Consider the following 18,827-nt stretch of genomic DNA (forward strand, 5'->3'; position numbering starts at 1 on the left):
TGAAGAAATATTTGCATTTTAGGCAAAGCGTACAAAAATTTAATATCTTTTTCCTTACAGTAAAATCATTTTATGAAGAACAGCCAATCATTATGTACATAAAGTACTGAAATCATATGACGGTTAATAATTTGTATCAAAATAAATCAATAACTACATTGAATTTCTTATTCCACAAAAATAAAAGTTTATGTATTTTAATTCTCATTATTTCTGAATTCTGATTAGAAGACTTGTCTCAAGATGGTAAAAATTTTTAAATAAAATAGTATCATTTTTGATAAAAAGAAGAATAATTTTGATTATTTTAAACATGGCGAACAAAATTTTAGTAGGATTTTTCTGATATTCCTTCAATTTTATGAAAAAAAAATATTCTAAACTATAAAAAGTACAAAATTCCAATGGCGGTCAATAATTTTCAGTAAAATGAAGAAATATTTGCATTTTAGGCAATGCGTACAAAAATTTAATATCTCTTTCCTTAAAGTAAGCATATTTTATGAAGAACAGCCAATCATGATGTACAAAAAGTACTGAAATCATGTGACGGTTATTATTTGTATCAAAATAAATCAATAACAACATTCTTATTCCACAAAAATAAAAGTGTAAGTATTTTAATTCTCATTATATCTGAATTCTGATTAGAAGACTTGTCTCAAGATGGTAAAAATAACTGATGTCAAATAAAATAGTATCATTTTTGATAAAAAGAAGAAGAATTTTGATTATTTTAAACATGGCGAACAAAATTTTAGTAGGATTTTTCTGATATTCTTTTAATTTATGAAAAAAAAATATTCTTAAATATAAAAAGTACAAAAATCCAATGGCGGTCAATAATTTTCAGTAAAATGAAGAAATATTTGTATTTTAGGCAACGCGTACAAAAATTTTATATCTTTTTCCTGAAAGTTAGATTATTTTATGAAGAACAGCCAATCATGATGTACAAAAAGTACTGAAATCATATGACGGTTAATAATTTGCATCAAAATAAGTCAATAACTGCATTCTTATTCCACAAAAATAAAAGTTTAAGTATTTCAATTCTCACTATATCTCTATCCTGATTAGAAGACTTGTCTCTAGATGGTAAAAATAACTGATTGAATCAAATAAAATAGTATCATTTTTAATAAAAAGAAGAACGATTTTGGTTATTTTTAACAATGCGAATAAAATTTCAGTATGATTTCTCTGTCATTCTTTTAATTTTATGAAAAAAAACTATTCTAAACTATAAAAAGTACAAAAATCCAATGGCGGTCAATAATTTTCAGTAAAATGAAACAATATTTGCATTTTAGGAAACGCGTACAAAAATTTTATATCTTTTTCCTAAAAGTAAGCATATTTTATGAAGAACAGCCAATCTTGATGTACAAAAAGTACTAAAATCATATGACGGTTAATAATTTGTATCAAAATAAATCAATAACTACATTGAATTTCTTATTCCACAAAAATAAAAGTTTATGTATTTTAATACTCATTATATCTGAATTCTGATTAGAAGACTTGTCTCAAGATGGTAAAAATAACTGATTTCAAATAAAATAGTATCATTTTTGATAAAAAGAAGAATAATTTTGATTATTTTAAACAATGGGAATAAAATTTTAGTGGGATTTTTCTGACATTCTTTTAATTTATGAGAAAAACTTATTCTTAAATATAAAAAGTACAAAAATCCAATGGCGGTCAATAATTTTCAGTAAAATGAAGAAATATTTGCATTTTAGGCAACGCGTACAAAAATTTATATCTTTTACCCTGAAAGTTAGATTATTATATGAAGAACAGCCAATCATGATGTACAAAAAGTACTGAAATCATATGACGGTTAATAATTTGCATCAAAATAAATCAATAACTGCATTCTTATTCCACAAAAATAAAAGTTTAAGTATTTTAATTCTCACTATATCTCTATTCTGATTAGAAGACTTGTCTCAAGATGGTAAAAATAACTGATTTCAAATAAAATAGTATCATTTTTAATAAAAAGAAGAATAATTTTGGTAATTTTTAACAATGCGAATAAAGTTTCAGTATGATTTCTCTGCCATTCTTTTAATTTTATGAAAAAAAAACTATTCTAAACTATAAAAAGTACAAAAATCCAATGGCGGTCAATAATATTCAGTAAAATGAAGAAATATTTGCATTTTAGGCAACGCGTACAAAAATTTAATATCTTTTTCCTTACAGTAAAATTATTTTATGAAGAAAAGCCAATCATTATGTACAAAAAGTACTGAAGTCATAATTATGACAGTTAATAATATGCATCAAAATAAATAAATAACTACATTCTTATTCCACAAAAATAAAAGTTTAAGTATTTTAATTCTCATTATATCTGAATTCTGATTAGAAGACTTGTCTCAAGATGATAAAAATAACTGATTTCAAATAAAATAGTATCATTTTTGATAAAAAGAAGAATAATTTTGATAATTTTAAGTGACTAATTTTAAACAATGGGAACAAAATTTTAGTGGGATTTTTCTGACATTCTTTTAATTTATGAGAAAAAACTATTCTTAAATATAAAAAGTACAAAAATCCGATGGCGGTCAATAATTTTCAGTAACATGAAGAAATATTTGCATTTTAGGCAACGCGTACACAAATTTTATATCTTTTTCCTGAAAGTTAGATTATTCTATGAAGAACAGCCAATCATGATGTACAAAAAGTACTGAAATCATATGATTAATTTTGGTAATTCTAAACAATGGGAACAAACTTTTAATATCATTTCTTTGACATTCTTTTAATTTCATGAAAAAACAACCTATTCGAAACTATTAAAAGTTCAAAAATCCAATGGCGGTCAACAATAACCATTTTCGTAGAAATAAGTTCATGTTAACTGAGTCATATAATACAATTATGTATTATATGTCTCTGATGTTTATAATATTTAATACGAAAATATTAATCAACACAAACAATTTAACGCTCTAAGCATCTTATTCTGTTAAACTATTTTTACATTTTTATTGCAACTAATTTTATTACAAATTATAACGTGTAAATTAAGGTGTCTTCGTAGAGGTCCGCGTTCATCGATTGTAAACACTGTGGAGCTCGGTTTACATGAAAATTTTAAATATATACGTATCCGTCCGATCCGTGCATAAATTTAATTTACTGATCGATCGGTGACAGTTGTCAGGGTAACTCTTACATAGGTTATTTGACTTATCTGACGGATCCTATGGGTCACCGATCACCGATCACTCATCGATCAGTCAAACATCCGTCACCGATCATTCACCGATCAGTCAAGTTCACGTCAAACAGTAACGCCTAAGGTTGCAAGTACTGTATACAGTATACATGTTCAAACAGTTGTTAATACATTTATAGTTCTTAAACCAATCTACCATCAAATCATCAGATACTACACTGCACACATTTATCCTGATATTTGCATTGTTCAATATGATGATTTATTAACGCTCGGTTATATAGCATGTAAATGAAGTGATATTATACAATTTAAACCTTTGTATGAGGTCGATACAAAGATATATTGACATTAAATGAGTGTATCGACTGAGGACGAAGTCAAAGGTCGATATCGTTTGATTTATCATGTATCTACTTTATGCAAAAGCTACAATTTATATATTAATGATTTGAAATCATACTTGTATCGAAATCGTCAGTGCATTTAATTCTCGGTTTTCGATCTTTTAAACTGTTCAGATATTTTTAGACATCAAAATAAGTTGTTGTCACAAAATATATATATCGGGTTTTAGAAATTCCCAAAATAACCATGCACAATCACTTTTCTATCCACCGTTTTCAAATGACCTTTGCAAATATAATTTAACGGCTATTTTTTTTAACGAATCACATTAGTCAAAATTTATAAAGGAGTAGGTCCGGTAAGGACCGATTTTGGCCTCAAATTTCAGGTTCATCTGACGAAAGATTTTGACCACTTTTTAAACACTTAAGTGTCTATTTTATTTGAATTAATTAGTTTATGTGAAAGATTTTAACAGATCTAGTCATTAAAAACGATCCGATTCAAGCTCAAATATGAAAAATCTACCTAATATGCCGAAAAATGTCACTTTTCAGATGGTTTTTGGTAAAAATGAAAGTGGCCGCATCCGTGTTCATCCTCAACCTTTATATATGTTATGTATTATCATAAGGATGAACACGAATGCGGCCACTTTCGTTTTACACGAAAACCGTCTACAATTTAACTAAAATGCTAGAATTATGAGGATTTCAGAATTTTAACATGACTTAATGGTGCTAGTACCGGATATATGTGCATTGTATTGTCAAAAACAGCCCATATTTGTGTAGCAGAAGCATTCTACTGTCCAATAAATAACTAAAGGTTTACATTTTAACAATTTTGTGAAACTGCTATATTATGGGGCCAAAAAGGGGTCTTACTGAACCTACTCCTTTGTAATTATATTAATTCATATAATCTAAAGATGTCTAGAGCAGCTGATCTTGTACAAAGAGCATACGAACAGTAACGTCTCTAATACTAAACTATCAAATTTAGTTGAACCCCACGATATGATTTTGTCATTATGCAACTTTATTTGTTTGCCAAGAATTGAGAAGAGATGATTTTCAACTGGGAGAATTTTTTCAGTTATATTATTTTCCTTCAGACAAATATTACATTGCTTTTGTGATATTTTTAATTTCGTCTCAAACTATTTCTCAAAACGATATACTCCACAATGTATAAGTATAGCCTGAGTCAAGTGCAACTACTTCCTTTCAGTTGTTTTTAAATAGTTTGAAATAAACATGAAAAACTAATTACAATAATTTGAAACGTCAGACTGACTTTACGTATTAAGGAGAGCACTAGAATCAAATCAGTTGGTTGTTAAATTAAAATAAGAAGTAATAGAGTATAAACGTTTTATACATTTATAGAACCATCTTCGCTAGCTAAGGGTTACGATCCACTCTCCTCCTCTCCACCCTTGATGGATTGAGATAGAATTTCGGAGACACAAGGTTATGATTTATATTGGTTGCAGTCAGAACTCGCTGCATCCAATCAAGAAGCGCCTATAACATGATCACGTGTAAATGTAGAAAGTGTATGTAAACAATTGCCACGTGGTTATTGTGCAACAAGTCTTTACATCCCAAAACATACGACTATAGTTAGTGACAATTTGAATGTTTTAATCAACTAATAGAAGTTCCTGTGTATGTTTCTTGCACAAATGCATGAATGTCAACGTATATTTTTGTTTCTTGCTTTACAAAGTATGAATAATCTAGACGCTACCGTGTTTTTGCCTCCAAATTAAAGAGTTCAAGGGCTACTATTGGTCAAGAATAATGTATTTGGAATGGGCGTGACTTTTATCTACTGATAGATGGCAAATAGTGTTGGCTTAATCCGCCAAGGGTGGAGAGAACTCTTTGCAAGCACAGATGGTATAGAACTGTCTTACAAATTTTCGTTTGACTCTGGAAGTATCAATACAACATACTTTAGTATATTAATTTTGAGACAAAAGTCATAAAGAAATCCATAATGATCCTATTTTCTTAAAATTTATATATTGTTAATGAAATGATTTTGTGGTGGTAGCTGTTTCTCATAAATGTAAATTGATGCTTCTCCGCCGTCTTCAAAGTAAAGATCGAGATCGCTGATAGAATTTTCTTTAAATGTCTTGATCCCATTTGACAACATATCTTTGCCCACCTTCTTATCACTGTCGGTGTTGCTGTCAGTGTAAACACCAACTTTTGTCCTGTACAAATAATAAATACACACAGTCAGTTTTGTAAATATACAGTATTGGCTATTTACAAAAATGTACACATAATAAAGGAATTACAAATATCAAACGAAACCAATCTTTCCTTCCCAATAAAATAAACACGTTTTTCGTTATTTACAGATCCTATGAAATTAATTCTATAAACCCATACTATTCGTTTCAGTTGAAGAGCGGAAGGAAGGTTTGGTAGTTATGAATAATAAAAAAATGATAGCATATATACTAAAAAAAACTATGACAGTATTTTATCATGAACACACACAAATACAAACATTCAGAAGTGGAAAAAAAACGCTTTGGGCTAGCTTTCATGTACTCTTATATCGGTGTATTGTATATTTTGTCTTCAGATTACTTTGTTTTTCTGGCTGTACTGAATATGAAATTCATCTATAACTGGTTCTCACACTATATTTTTGTTGTTGTACAAGTGTAATACCAGTACAGACATTTTAAATCTCGTCTCATTCTTAAATGGCATGCGCCAATTATATAACTTGTTATTCAGTCTTTGTCTGTTGTTGTCGTCATCTAGTTTTTAATGTATCACATTTATGTTAGATAGTGATTGGTGAGCAGTTACAATCATAGCATACTATACTTTAAAGAAGGTATTTAAAGTGATTAGATGAAATAATATTGCGTATATTTCCTCTGTTTGGTTCCATCAGCAAGCATACCACATCTCCTTACTAGGTAATTGAATAAACAATAATAAAAAAAAATACCTAAAAACACGTACGAACTGCCAGTACTAGTGTCGAAAGTCAAATTGTAAGTAACAAAATATATAAAAACACACTTACTTTTCATCACCTTTTTTGTGCTTTAAGTAGAATAATAAAGCTATCAAACACACAAACACACCAATCCCACCAAAAGATGAAGCTAGTGCTATAGTGGTCTTGTTGCTATCTTTAAGGACAAAATATGAAAAAATGTTCTTATACATCCCGTCATTATTGTTTTATGAAATTTTATTCGCATTCTTGTCATTTATTTTTGCTGATGTGCTTTCTCTTTATGCCTTTTTTATGTTTTGTGTTTCTTTTTACATATGACGTGGCTCTGTATGTATGCATGCCCTCATTGCGTTTTTGTGTCATGGTAAATGTTTGTTTACCTATTTGTTTGTTTTTATAGTGATTAAGACTTTTTACACATTTTTACCTATTATGTCTGTTTTGATTTGTTCACATATCATTGTCAATATGATAAATTGTATACGAATGTCTTACAAGTGAGAGATTTAGCTAGCTATAAAACCAGGTGTAATCCACCATTTCTACATAGGATAATGCCGGTACTGAATTAAGAATATTACATATGTTGTCCATTCGTTTGATGTGATTGAGCTTTGAGTTTACCCTTTGATTAGAGACTATACGTTTTGAACATATTGAATTTATCTGAGAGATAAGTATTTTTGTGATTTTCCTTTTTATTGATTTATATTTAGAATAACGTATTAGTAGAGATATTTAGTAAAATTGAGAATGGAAATGGGGAATGTGCCAAAGAGACAACAACCCGACCATAGCAAAAAACAACAGCAGAAGGTCACCAACAGGTCTTCAATTTAGCGAGAAATTCCCGCACCCGGAGGCGTCTTTCAGCTGGTCCCTAAACAAATATATACTAGTTCAGTGATAATGAACGCCATACTAATTTCCAAATTGTACACAAGAAACTAAAATTAAAATAATACAAGACTAACAAAGGCCAGAGGCTCCTGACTTGGGACAGGCGCAAAAATGCGGCGGGGTTAAACATGTTTGTGAGGTTTAACCCCCCCCCTATACCTCTAGCCAATGTAGAAAGGTAAACGCATAACAATACGCACATAAAAATTCAGTTCAACTGATGTCAGAAGATGTAACCAAAGAAAATAAAGAAAATGACAACAATACATAAATAACAACAGAATACTAGCAGTTGACTGACATGCCAGCTCCAGACTTCAATTAAACTGACTAAAAGATTATGATTTCATCATATGAACATCAGGCACAATCCTTCCCGTTAGGGGTTTAGTATCATACCATCATAACATATATGAGAAGAACATAACCAACAACTGGTTTTTGAATAAATGTGTTTAGTTCCGATGCAAAGACCCTATAAGTGAATCAATATTAACGCCAAAATATGTATTCTTTAATGACCTGACAACAGTAACGTAACTATGTTCCTTCTTAATAGGTCTATTCAAAGGTTTTGTTAGTTTTTGAGGTGAATACTGACACCTTTGTGCTTTATAAAGAATATTTCCATAAAAAATTGGATGTGAAATACCTGAACGTATAAGAAGTCTGCATGTTGAGCTATATTTGCGAATGATGTCCTTATACCGATGATAAAATTTAGTAAATGTTTTGACTAGTTTGTGATATCGAAAACCCTGGTGTAATAATTTTTCAGTAATACATACATTTCTCTCGTTAAAATCTAAAACATTGTTACATACACGAGCGAATCGTACAAGTTGAAATATATAAACACCGTAAGATGGTGACAAGGGAACGTCACCATCTAAAAATGGATAAGTAACGATAGGAAATGAAAAATCATCTCTTTTATCATACATTTTAGTATCTAGCTTTCCGTTTGTGATATAGATATCAAGATCGAGGAAAGGGCAGTGGTCATTGTTAGTGTTAGCTTTTTTAAAAGTAAGTTCAACAGGATAAATTTCTTTAATATACATACTGAAGCCGTCATTATTGAGAGCCATAATATCATTCAAATATCTAAAAGTATTATTAAATTTGTTTATCAGATGTTGTTTCGATTGGTCTTTGCTTATTTTTGTCATAAATTGTAACTCATAGCAATACAAAAAACAGGTCCGCAATAAGTGGTGCACATTTAGTAAATGTATATAACACATATTGCTTACCCTTTTCTTTGTTTAAGGTAGTTTTTCCCCAAACGAATATTATTTGAATGCATTATTTTTGAAAATGACCAACTAGCCAAATCTTAAATGTCGACTGCTAGATGTCATGTTGCGGATATCAATCGTTTGGTTGTTGTGTAGTTGACATATTACCCACACATACTTTTACATGACTATGTGCTTTACTATTTTGATTTGTTAGTTACCTTTGTTATTTTCATTTTTCTCTATTGATGATTCACAGACGTCCTGCAATACATTTTTTATTTACAATCCATTATTCATATTAAATGTTTATAGTATATCTAACTAAGTTTCAAAATAATTCGTTGGGCCCCATTTCAACAAATGTATTTTTATGTATATACATATATGCAAGCGGATCTTAACATAATTAAAATTAGTTCAATACAAAATTGAAAAGGAAATGAGGAAAGTGTCAAAGAGACATCAACCCGACCAGAGAAAAAAAAAACGAGTGACACCAATTGGTCTTCAACAAAATCCCGCCCGAAGGCAGAATTCAGCCTGTCATAAACAAAATGTGAATAGTTAAGTGAAAATGGACGTCACACTAAACTAAAAAACGAATAAATGAACTTTTATAATGTTTTTTTTTATATGAAATCCTGACTTTTGACAGGCTCCAACAATGCTGCGGGGTTAAAAAAAAAGTATCGTGCAATCTCATCTCTCCACATGCGTCTATACAATGTAAAATAATCAAACACACACCAAAGGTATATATCTTTATCATATGAAAACCAAGCACTATCCCTCCCGTTATGGATTAGTACCATACCATCATGATATATATAAACAGATGCATACAACCAAAATAGTTATGTACATGACATGACGTGTATGGTAAACACACTACTTGATAACAGCATATTGAACAATATGATATACATTGATTAAACATTATATTGTAATCATTGAACATGATTTAGTTGAACATTTTAGTATGATGTTCTCAATATTGGTTTGGTATTTTTTCAGAGTAATATATTTATATTTTTTTCAACTAATACAAGTAACATGCGTCATTTATCTCGCTATTACATTAAGTATAATAAGAATTTTATAGTTACCAATGAAACACATGTCATAGATCTATTGCATGAAAAACATCCATCATCATAAATAATGATAGTAACTTCATCCCCAAAGTTGGTTTCGTCGTTCGATAGTGTAATCTCATACCCTTCTGCCATTTTATTTCCAGAGGCTGAACGAGTTTTCCGTGATACATCTAGGTCGACGGTTACCATAAACATATTTCTATACTGAGCCTTGTAAATTTCCCAATTTGATTCGTACAATTTAGAGTTATCCAATACCTACAATTAATAGTATATATCATTTATGATAACGAACTGATAATATAAAACATATCGAAGGTACAAAGTTTATAGTTTGAAGCCAGAAGTGCATTTCGCCTTAATATGAGTCAATAAAAACAAATGAATCAAAACGAATGGAAACCTAGATATAAAAAAGGAACAAAAACAAACAGTATACTTAAGAAGAGCAAATGCATTGGAATAAAATGAAAACACATTAAGTTGAGCATGTTGAATACTGGTTAATTGCAAAAGTATGAAAGGGTTAAATGCTTGCGTTGTTTGTCTTCAACTCAGTTATTACTGGAATTGTATCAATATTAATTCTGAGCAAGATTGTTGATGAATTGTTAACTTTAAATTGATCATTTGTCATATACATTGACAGGTTCATTACTTGGGACAGGCACATTTGATTGAATATTCTGTAAATTAGGATACTCATTTTAAATATTGCTAAGTAAAAATGAATGTATCAAAATTAAATATCAAAACATCTAAATCGATTTTGTACTGAGAGGTAGAAATGTTTGAATATTAAAAGCATAAAGGGTCTCAAACAATATGCATAGTTGAAAGTTAGAGAAAGAATTATATATAGATATAAGTTGACGAAGTACCTTAAAATATCGGATCTTATACCAAACTTCCATTGACAAAAAATCGCCATAGATATTAGTCTTTTTGCATGCACGTGTAGTTGTAGTACATAAACCTCCAGCTGGCAGACTTATGTTGACAGGGGGTGTTGACGTGACTCTTGAACAGTCATCACCAATATATCCATCTGAACACTCACACTGACCTAAAGAAATTATAAACTTAATATAGACGTTTTACAGTAGTAATTTTTGGGGCCCTTTGTATATTGCAGTTCGTTGTGAGACAAGACTCCATGTTGAAGGTTGTACCTTGACCTATAATGGTTTACTTTTATAAATTGTTACTTGGATGGAGAGTTGTTGAATTGGCACTCATACCACATCTTCATATATCTAATTAATTAACAAAATATACAAAAAGGAAATATGGCTATTATTGGTTGAACTCCTTGTTTACGAAATGACTTAATGACTCATAATGTATTTGGAATCTGTTGCATGTATCGTGTATATCTTGTGTTAAGAGTAAATGACGAGAACTGCCAGAGCTGTTTTAAATTCACTATTTGAACATTATGTTATAATCATAACTGCAGTTGGATAAACGAAACAAATGAGATACAGTTATGTTTCACCGTATCATCGCGAGAGAGGGTACTGTTCTTCCTTAATTTTATCAGAAATTAATGTGTCCAATAATCTATTTTTTATATATTCATTCCTGAAAATGTCTTTGCACTCCATTATAATCAAAATATAGTTTCCTTGTTGAACATATGTTTGTCTTCTGTGTAGTCTGTAGTTTGTTTTTTTGTCAGTTTACTTTTTGATCATGATATTTTCTTTTTCTCGACTTATAGGTTGTTTTTTTTTCTCGATAGAAAACATGAGGGATCGTCTTCCTTTGACCCTCATGAAAACTTGAAAGAAGAAAACCGAATAATTTGAAAACACATATGTTAATGATATTTGAAACATAATGTATACCTGAAACACAGATGCCGTTATTACTACAGTTGTTTATACATAATTTGCTAGTAATTTGCTCAAGAATTGTCTGTGAACCATCAGTTGTGTTCACAATGAAAAGTGATTCATTTCTAGAGATTTCCGTCATGATATTCGTTGCCATGGCATTGATAGTATCTGTTAAAAAAGACTTGTCTCCAGTAACCTACAATATATTAATACAACTCGACATATTCGTGAATCATAGATTAACTATAAAAAAATAATTTCCTATGAAGGTTTCACAACATTTCAGCTTAAAATATAGAATGTTTCAAAACATTCATTATCGAATATTTTCAACAATACTCTCTCCGATATAACAATTTTACCGTATTAGATTTTAAATATTCATCATAATAATGATAATAAAACAAAAAAATAAAATTAAATTGCATCTTTCTGTGTTTGATTGATTGATTGATTGTTGGTTGCTTTACGCCGCATTAGCACAAAAAGTTATGTGTTTGAAGGGACAGTTTAAACATATACTTGACAATTTTAGCATCTGATTTAAAGATATTGAAATTTCTCATAATCATTTGTCCATATAAAAGGCGGACGATACCAAGGTGACGATGCAGCTTCTTAGTTCAGAATAAAATGATAATAAAAAGAAACAATAAAAATAAAATAGTTAAACCCTGCCAACAATAGAAGGTACTAAAAGGTGATCAGTTCTGTATAATTAAAGACACAAATAAAAACGAATACAATAGTTTTTCTTTTGTAATACAAAAACGCTTAATACCCGCATTGACAAGAAGCAAATAAGAGGAAAGGGGGGGGGGGGGGGGGGGGAGGTTCACGAACAGAATACTTATTGACCCTGTTTCTCATGATCAGTATAAATGAGGAGTAATACGTTTATATGTTTGTCTCATTTGCTTGTAGTACAATCTAGAAAATTAAGTTAAAAAAAATGTAATGAATGTTGCACAGACATTCTGTAATGCTCGAAGAACTCGTGTTAAGGTCTGATAAACTTCTGAAGAAAAAACACAAAAAAAATATTGTATACAAACATTTGCCATGTATATTCCGGCAATAATCACACTTAAGTCCTTGGATGATACGAACAATCCCCTTTTGTTTTGCTTTTAGAATAATAAAAGCACATTATTCATCCAGCACTGTTTGTGTGCATTTCTGATAATTAGGCTTGTCGACAGAGGGACTTTCAAATGGATACAAAATGTTTGTTTTGCTATAATGTCACACATTTTAATATTATATTAAAATCCAGATTATTGCAGTATTCGCCTGCCGCTGTGTGGTTTATGTGGTCTATTAAAAAAAATTTAAATTACAAGTATGTTAATTTGCAGTAATTATTTCATAAGACCTACCTCAATATCTGACACACATGACTTTATGAAATTTTCCACATCCACCTCAACAAAATCACTGTAAACATCAGACGGAATTGCTGTTGTCAAAGCTTCTTGGCATGTTTGATAAGCTATGTCTGCAGTCCATCCGTTTCTAAAGGTTTGAGAGATCTACAGAAAGGATTTAAGGAATTAGTGTCATTAACTTAGGCTGCACCTCAGTTTAACAGTCATGACCTTTAAAATTCAATGTTCCCTAGGATTTCGACCTGCATTATATTTCTTTACACAATATAACATTCTTAACTCAGTCATATGATCTGTTCCGCCTATGCTTATATTTATTTGCGTGACAATATAAGACAGTAGAAAAATGGTTTACAATCTAAATTTACATAGGTATTATCCCAAACACTACCCTGAACAACATTAGACACCATTATATGTTGTAAATAGCCTCATTTGTCAGTGTAAAACAAATTAAAAGATACTTGGGGACAGCAATTACATGTATTTAGTATACAAGGAACTCTCAACATCACAGTAAAATAATAAGAAGAAAGACATCGAAAGAATAAACAATAAATCAATTTAAAAAAAACAACTAAAAGTTAAACATCCCGAACCGTAACACATTGGTTTTCAACTGTTACGTCAAGTAATGTTAGAATTCAGAGAGAAAGGACCGAATATAAATTGTACGCAACGACAAATGGGATATATTTGTGGTTATCTGTCAAACATATTTTTTACATTTTTTATTATGAGAACGGTCAACTAACACTTGATGGCGTCAAATTAACATAGAATAGATGACGTAATTTTGTTTCTTGAACCGTCAATATCAATAACAACCATTTAAAAGAAGATAATTTCTGAAAGGGAAACTATGTATGGTAAAAAATGAACGCAAAAAACACTGTCAGATGTAAAGTTAATTATTATAGATTTAGATTAGAGCAATTTTTATCGTGTATGACAATAATACTGTGAAAGAGATATTCTAAACTAAAACATGTCAATTACAAGTGAACAGTACTTCTATACAGGAACAAAAACTAGTTTCAAATGTATTCCGCTAAAAAAAATATATACACTATATCTTTCATCTAATATTAAAGTGAACGACTACTTATTGATAACCTTAGCAATGTATACTTTTGAAAAACATATTTTTAAAAATTAAATGGTTCATATGTTTTGTGTCGGGGTCTTGTATTGCCCATACGCATGGGGTTTTCTCATGAAGCTGATACGGTTACCTATAATACTTACATCCCCTTCATTTGAACTTTTGTGGATAGTTGTCTAATTTGCAACCTTGCCACATCGCCTTTTTTTATATTTGGTCCAAAGATTTGCATAATGTTCGATTGTGATAAATCTATATGATATTTCTTTATAAATTTTCGAATAAATATATCATTGTCGTACGCAGGGGCCAACGGGTAGGAACAGGTTATTGAGTGCGTTCTTGTGTCTTCCTGTCTTATAATTCACGAGTTTATATTGATATCGTGGAGCAAGCTGAGCTGTGTAATCATAGCTGTTATGGTCCTTGTGATATCTTTTCACAATTTGTGATCAACAAGGTATCATAAGGAATATAAGTGCTACGGCTCAAAGATAAAGCCAGTGCTGATATTTTTTGTCTCTTGCTTACAGCAAACGGTCCAACAATAATAAAAAAAACTAACAAGTTTAAAAAGAAGATAGTCTTTATAATTCATAGTATCTTCTTAAATCCAAATATATATTTCTATCTTATTCTATATACAAAAGATGGGAATTGTTGACGATCAGTCAATTTCGTCCGTTTGAATATAAGCTGAGCATACAAAACAGGTAGTATTATATACTAGTCAACAAAAGAAACGATACAAGACTTTTTTTCAAATTAAAGATAAAGTTTTCCGTTTATAGGACCAATATTGAAGGTAGTAATACTTAATCATTATGGAAATATAAATCCGTAAAAAAAAAATATGTTTTTGCTTTCGTGACGTTTTTTGGCGATTTTTTTTTTTTTTTACAAAATTTACATAAAACGACAATTTGAAAAACAGAAATTCCAACTAATGATGCCAACCTCTCATTTAAAGGTAAAGACAATGTTTGCCATCAAATTGTTTTTAAAAATTATACAGTTTCCTCGTTTATTTGTTAAGCAAAGTTCGGCCCCACGAGAAATCGTTAAAATGTATACATTATCAACTGATTTACCATAGACAGTATGTGTAAAGCGTTATTCAAAAAGCGGTCACAATCTTAAAACTAATCCGAAAGGTTCCAAATTTACTGTGTGTTTTTTTCATATCTAAAGCATTGATTTGAGACAAAAATAAAAAAAAAAATTTTCCATTTTTTTAAGATTTCAAAAAAAAAAAAAATTTCGCCAAAAATTTGAAAAAAACAATATTTTAACCCATTAGTTACAACATGAAATACAACTTGATAAGCATATTGAATAGTTTTAAACAAATTTGAAACTTTATTTAGTACTTAGAAAATTACGTGTCGATTTTTTTTCAACTTTCCGCAAAACTAATTTCCACCCTATAATCGTTCACACGGAATTTAGATACTTTCCGACAAGTTTTGATTTTCATTAACACATGTGCATACATTGCAAATGAAAGTTTTTTTAAATTGTGTATCTCATTTTGCTTTATATTTAATACTTTTTGATAAATTTTATTTCAAAGTCGTGTATCTTTCTTTTGTTGACTGGTATAGTTCATTACCACATCTGTACTGTTGATGTCTTCATCAAAAACAAGAGGTTGAGACTCAGTTACATCATCACTGTCATCTGTATCAGTTGTGCTTCGCCGAACTAACCTAGAGTGATCTAGAGAACGCCGTTTACGTTTAGATATGGTACAGGAAGTAGAATAAGAGTTGATCTGATTTCCGGACTGTTGCGAACTAGAGCAAAACTCAGTACTTTCCGTCAAGTTACATTGTAGGATGTTGAAATCATCGAGTGAATTGGTACTACCAGCCTGGTCCTCACATGTACAAAATGTTGTAGAATTATTTATGCTATTTGGATTGTTTGGAAGGTTAAGAATCAAGTCATCGTTGGTAAAATCAGGTTCATCAACAAACAACTGTTCATTCGTCATTGCTGATGCTATTCTATAAGCAATAAATATAAATATGAAGTCTGTATACATTTATCATGTTTATATTTAAGCAAATAAACTAAAATGAAATTGAGATTTTTTTTTAAAAAGGAAGATGAAAGGATTTTTTTTTATTAGAAAATTTTGAGGCTGTCCCATTGGGAGCGAGGGATGTACAAAAACGCAGTCCGGTCAGAAAATGAACGTAACGTCTTTTGTCTCTCATATAGAGAGTGCCATGCAAACATTCAATCAATCAATCAATCAATCAATCGATAAAATAATCAATCAACCAATCGATCTAACATCAAGCAACGAATCAACTTACCAATCGGTTTAATAAGGGGTTCAAGATAGAATTTGTTTCTTTTCCACATGTTTCGAGGGACTTTAACACATGGTTTTAATTATTATATCACCCAACCAACCAACCAAACCAATCAATCAATCAATCAAAAAATCAATTTATCATGTGTTGGAGGGGATTGGCCATTTTTCAACGGTTTTAAAAAAACTTAATTAATATAATAGTATGAGTTCTCTTCAATACCCTTCATACTATATGCTTACGTATTTAATGTGTTTACTTTTCAATAGCTTTACAAAAAAAGTTATTTGATATTTAACATTAAAGATTGATTCTTCGTGGTTTTCAGGTTTCTTTTTAAAATTTATTACCTCCATGACTTAGCGAATTCTTGATCACTACTAATTGGTCCATTAAAACGATGAGTATAATCATCTGAAGGATCTTTAGTGACACTCGGAACACCACACAGTCCTTTAGCTTCATTTATGTCATAAATGGAAGGTTTTATAGTGACAGTACCGATAAATCCCGACCATCTCGATATTGAGATCTTGATTTCTGTTCCGATTGGTAAAATTATCTAGACAAAAAATATATAACATATATATATGTCATAGCTTTCAACATAAAAAAAGTATATTCAAAGGGGATCAGTACAGATCTAATTACTCCGTATATAATTTGCATGTTCCTGCCCGTAGTCACGACCTTCGTCAGTAGTTACCATATGACATATTCGAGTTATAATTGCGGATTTTTTATCTTTTCATAAGTTGCTGTATTGATAATTTAGAACTGTATATTTTGTGATGATAAATATTCCCGTTTGTCAACTCAAAATAACACTGAATATATAAATAGTTGACGACAAAGTCTCAAATGGGACCAGAACTGCGTACATATCCAAACTAGATGGATTCTTTTGGTGTTTGTGAGGAATTCCTATGCTCAATTGGTGGTTTTCTGTTCCAAATTTGGTTTTCGTCATTTCATGGTATTACTTGGAGGTCACTGTGCTGTTAATTAAGAATTGATTGCTCCTTTATGTAAAAACATTGGGGTGTAAAAGCGTTGACCGAAGTAAATTTTGTATGAATCGCACGGTCAACGCTTTTACGACCGTATGCAATCGCAAAAAGAAGCATACTGTACTTATAATTACTTTTTTTAGCTAGGAACATAAAAACAGAATTGCTTTCAAGTTTTTCCTTAATTTACCTGTACACTTTATTATGGGACCTCGTGTCATCATGAATGATAAATTTCATTGTGTAATGAATGTCAATCAGATGGATGCGATATTGCTGTTAGCCAATCAAAATAACGTAATATAATAAAACATTAATGCAATGTAATTATTTCATTATGCATTGTCCTTTTTGATATCTCATATGTTTATCACATTACTCGTAGAACCTATTTTTTATACAAAACTACTGATTATATACCTTGTATTCGTTTCGTCTTTGATTAAAGTCAATAAGTAGGTCGTTGTCATCGCAACTTATTAATTTGGTAACTGGTGTTGTTAGTAGTTCTTTTTTTGTCCTTGAAATAGATTTACAAGTCCTGATTACAAATAAGGAACTGCGACTTCGTATTGCTATTGCACAGTGACAAGCAGATCCTTGCCAACCAAATCCACAATTGGTCAACAACGCATGGACCTATGAAATAAAAAAAAGAATAAAGGATGAAGTTTATGATGCAAAACTTTTTTTTTATTTGTGGATATTGGGACAACCGAGTTTAATGTATATTTATCTATAGTATAAATGGTTAACAAAATTGAATCTTCGATTTTTAAAGGAGAGATCGAATTCCGTATTCCTGATTTTGGATTGACACTTTCGATTTGACTAATCTTAGCCATTAAAATTCTTCAATTTTTTATGAGACACAGCATTAGTTCACTGATACAAATGAGTTGCCCAACATATATGTACATGTATGTAGTTATGACTTTCTTAGAATTTTACATCATTAAATATTTATTTGTTTTAATCTAATAACTTGTAAGTTTTATTCTCACCCAATAAGGTCCTTTGTCATTTCTATACATAATAAATTCACCAATTTCCATAAAGTGATAATACTTTCCATCAAAGGTCGAAATATGAGGATCATTTACAGATTGACAAATCCGGCTTGTCATTGATGCATCTTTATCTAAAACTTGGACCTGAAATATTAAAATGGGATTTGATGTTCATATTGATGTCAAGATTGGTCAATTTTTTTTATATTCTATTTTTTCAGTCAACTCGTTTTTATTTTTTCTTTTACTAAATAGTTTTGAATCACTTCCGTTTAAATCATATGTATCACCAACGAATGGATAAGTGAGATACTTTATGTAGAGCAAGGCTCTTACTTTGTCAATGTTATAT

General features: G+C 30.2%; 1 protein-coding gene and 1 long non-coding RNA gene across 2 annotated transcripts; both read right to left on the reverse strand.

The window, feature by feature from the left end:
- Window positions 1–5,558: 5,558 nt before the first annotated feature.
- LOC143075826 (uncharacterized) lies at window positions 5,559–16,133 on the reverse strand. Its single transcript, XM_076251405.1, has 8 exons — window positions 15,744–16,133; window positions 13,018–13,170; window positions 11,648–11,834; window positions 10,679–10,863; window positions 9,807–10,055; window positions 8,919–8,961; window positions 6,620–6,728; window positions 5,559–5,783 (listed from the first exon to the last, which is right to left on the reverse strand). The coding sequence occupies exons 1-8, from the start codon at window positions 16,125–16,127 to the stop codon at window positions 5,582–5,584; spliced, it is 1,512 nt and encodes a 503-aa protein (XP_076107520.1). The 5' UTR covers window positions 16,128–16,133; the 3' UTR covers window positions 5,559–5,581.
- A 678-nt stretch (window positions 16,134–16,811) lies between these two features.
- LOC143075827 (uncharacterized) lies at window positions 16,812–18,591 on the reverse strand. The gene is made up of 3 exons (XR_012978426.1): window positions 18,470–18,591; window positions 17,886–18,104; window positions 16,812–17,017 (listed from the first exon to the last, which is right to left on the reverse strand). It is a non-coding gene; the product is annotated as an uncharacterized LOC143075827 (long non-coding RNA).
- Between the last annotated feature and the right edge of the window lie 236 nt (window positions 18,592–18,827).

Source organism: Mytilus galloprovincialis, chromosome 5 (assembly GCF_965363235.1).
Source record: "Mytilus galloprovincialis chromosome 5, xbMytGall1.hap1.1, whole genome shotgun sequence".
NCBI lineage: Eukaryota > Metazoa > Mollusca > Bivalvia > Mytilida > Mytilidae > Mytilus > Mytilus galloprovincialis.